This window comes from Charadrius vociferus, unplaced genomic scaffold (genome assembly GCF_000708025.1).
Source record: "Charadrius vociferus isolate BGI_N301 unplaced genomic scaffold, ASM70802v2 scaffold2875, whole genome shotgun sequence".
NCBI classification, from domain to species: domain Eukaryota; kingdom Metazoa; phylum Chordata; class Aves; order Charadriiformes; family Charadriidae; genus Charadrius; species Charadrius vociferus.
In genome coordinates, this window is record NW_009648433.1 from 8251 (window position 1) to 10550 (window position 2300).

The window sequence follows — 2300 nt, forward strand, 5'->3', positions numbered from 1 at the left end:
CTGCCGCTTCTCCTCCTCAAAGCGGCCGCGTTCGGACTGCAGGGCTGCCTCCCGCTGCTGCTTCTCCTCCTCCAGCCGCAGGACGGTGGCCTGGAGCTCGGCCCCTTTAGCAGCAAGGCTGGATACCTCCTGCTTCAGCTCTTCCAGCTGGCAGAGGGAAGAGGAGGGGAGGGAAAGAAAACACACACACACACCCCCAGCCATTACTCCAGCTGCATCCAGCTCTTTCCCCAGAGACCCGCATGCTGCGACCCGGCACTTCCCTTCCCTCCCGGTAACCCCAGCGCACCCCGCTTTCCCCTCGTGCCGCTCTGTGCTCTCGGACCGAACGCCTTGTCTCACCGTGCAGGAGCTGCTCCCTCCACAACCGACCCGTGCGAGGGGAGGCTGGGGAGCCAGCAGCTACCCGGGATTGGCGTTCCCAAATTGGGCACAAAAGGGTGCTCAGCCCCATAACCCCCATCCAACAGCTCTGCCCCACACGGCTTTGCCGTGCGCCCCCCAGCACCCACCGCTCTCCCCGGTTAGCAGAGTTCTCCACCCGAGCACTGCCTGCTCTCCCGAGACCCAGCCATACCTTCAGGACATCCCCCATGACCTCTCCCTTCTCCTGGGCGCCGCAGTCCCCCAGCTTGGCCAGCTGGTCCTCCAGCAGAGAAATCTTCCCCTGGAGAATCTCAATCTTCTCTTCTGAGCATTTCTGGGGACAGAGATGTGGGACTGAGCACGGTGCGAGGGAACTAGGCAAGGGGAGGGTGCAGTCACCCGGCTTTATTCAACGCCGGCACCCACCGCCCTGGCGGGACCTCGGGGCCCCCTCACCTTCTCCTGCAGGGCAGCATGCAGGTCACTCTCCAGCTGCCCCTGTTTTTCCTGCGACTGCGTCATGGCCGCGTTGTGCTCCTCTGAGAGCTCGTTCAGGGCTTCCTGCAGCTGGACCAAGTGGCTGGCGATCTCCCGCAGCTGTGAAGGGGAAAAATCCCCAGTCCCAGAGAAAGGTCAGAGCGTGCCCACGCTGCCCAGGGCTCCGCTCAGCTCCCCGCTCCCGAGCGCTGAGCGCTGCGGCACCCACGGACATCCCAGGTCCTGGGTGCTCTCGCCATGCACCTGCAGCACCTCCTGCAGGCAACTCCACCCAGCCCCTATTTCTCCCACCACGGTTCCCCTTCGGATCAGCATCTGGAGCCCAAAGCAGGCTCAGTCACTGGGTCAAGGTCACACGAGATGTAAGCGTCCAGCACTGCCACCAAATCCTTTCCCTGGCTCCCACCCCACCAAGCGACTGGGCTGTGGGGACACGGAGAAGACACAGCACCCCGTACCTTGAAGGAAAGATCCCCGTTCTCCTCGGAGAGCTGGTTGATTTTTCGGTCCATCTGGCCTTTTTCAGTCTTCAGGTCCTGGCACTGCCTGAGGGCCTCGTGCAAACGCACCATCAGGCTGTGGGAGAGGAGGACATTAAAGCAGGGGGTGCAAGCCCGAAGCAGGCGAGGACATCGCTGGGGACCGATGCTGCTGGATATTGCTGAGGAAACTAAGGTACCGAGATATCTCGGTGCCGTGGTGAGAAACTACCATAAATTCAGCTCTAAACTGGGTCCCGATACGTCACAAAGCAGAGCGATAAGAGAGAGATAAGCGGTGTTTGAGGTTTGCAGGAGCCCGACTGCTCCGAACTGAGGGCAGAGGCAGCTGCAGGACTCTCCATCTTAACATGAGAAGGAACTTCTTTACTTTGAGGGTAGTGGAGCAGTGGCAGAGGCTGCCCAGAGAGGTGGGGGAGTCTCCCACTCTGGAGCCATCCCAAACCCGCCTGGACGCCGTCCTGTGCAACCTGTTGTAGGTGACCCTGCTCTGGTGGGGGGGTGGACTAGATGATCTCCAGAGGTCCCTTCCAACCCCCACCAGTCTGTGATTCTGTGACTCTGTGACTCCAGCCACCCCTCTGCAAAGCGAAAGAAGTAAGGAAGGCGCACAGGTTATTCCAGAGGTGGGCGAGACCCATGCAGGCAGCACACCCTTTTCCCGTAACATCCCTGTTACGGTCCGTTACAGCTGTTCCTGTGCCGGGTTTGGGGTAAGGAGTGGGCTGTCAGCACACGCTGCGTGGTTTGGGACTGGCTCCCTGCCCGCTGTGATCAAAAAAGGCTGTGGCCTATAATCGCCCCGACCGTGGGGAGCGGCGTGACGGCTGGCACAGCCGCATCCCAGGCGGCATCCCCAGCAGCGTGGCCAGCAGGGCGAGGGGGGACTGTGCCCCTCTGCTGCGCTCTGCTCTGCTCTGGGGAGACCCCCCTGCA

General features: G+C 61.7%; 1 protein-coding gene across 1 annotated transcript in view; it reads right to left on the bottom strand.

The window, feature by feature from the left end:
- NUMA1 (nuclear mitotic apparatus protein 1) overlaps positions 1-2300 on the bottom strand; it is a gene marked incomplete at its 3' end in the record, with an annotated part of 17933 nt that overhangs the window by 8173 nt on the left and 7460 nt on the right. Inside the window, exons 12-15 of the mRNA XM_009885386.1 lie at positions 1323-1440; positions 823-963; positions 578-700; positions 5-147 (exon numbers count right to left, since the gene is read on the bottom strand). Coding sequence (XP_009883688.1) covers positions 5-147; positions 578-700; positions 823-963; positions 1323-1440 — 525 coding nt within the window. The remainder of the gene's footprint in view (positions 1-4; positions 148-577; positions 701-822; positions 964-1322; positions 1441-2300) is intronic.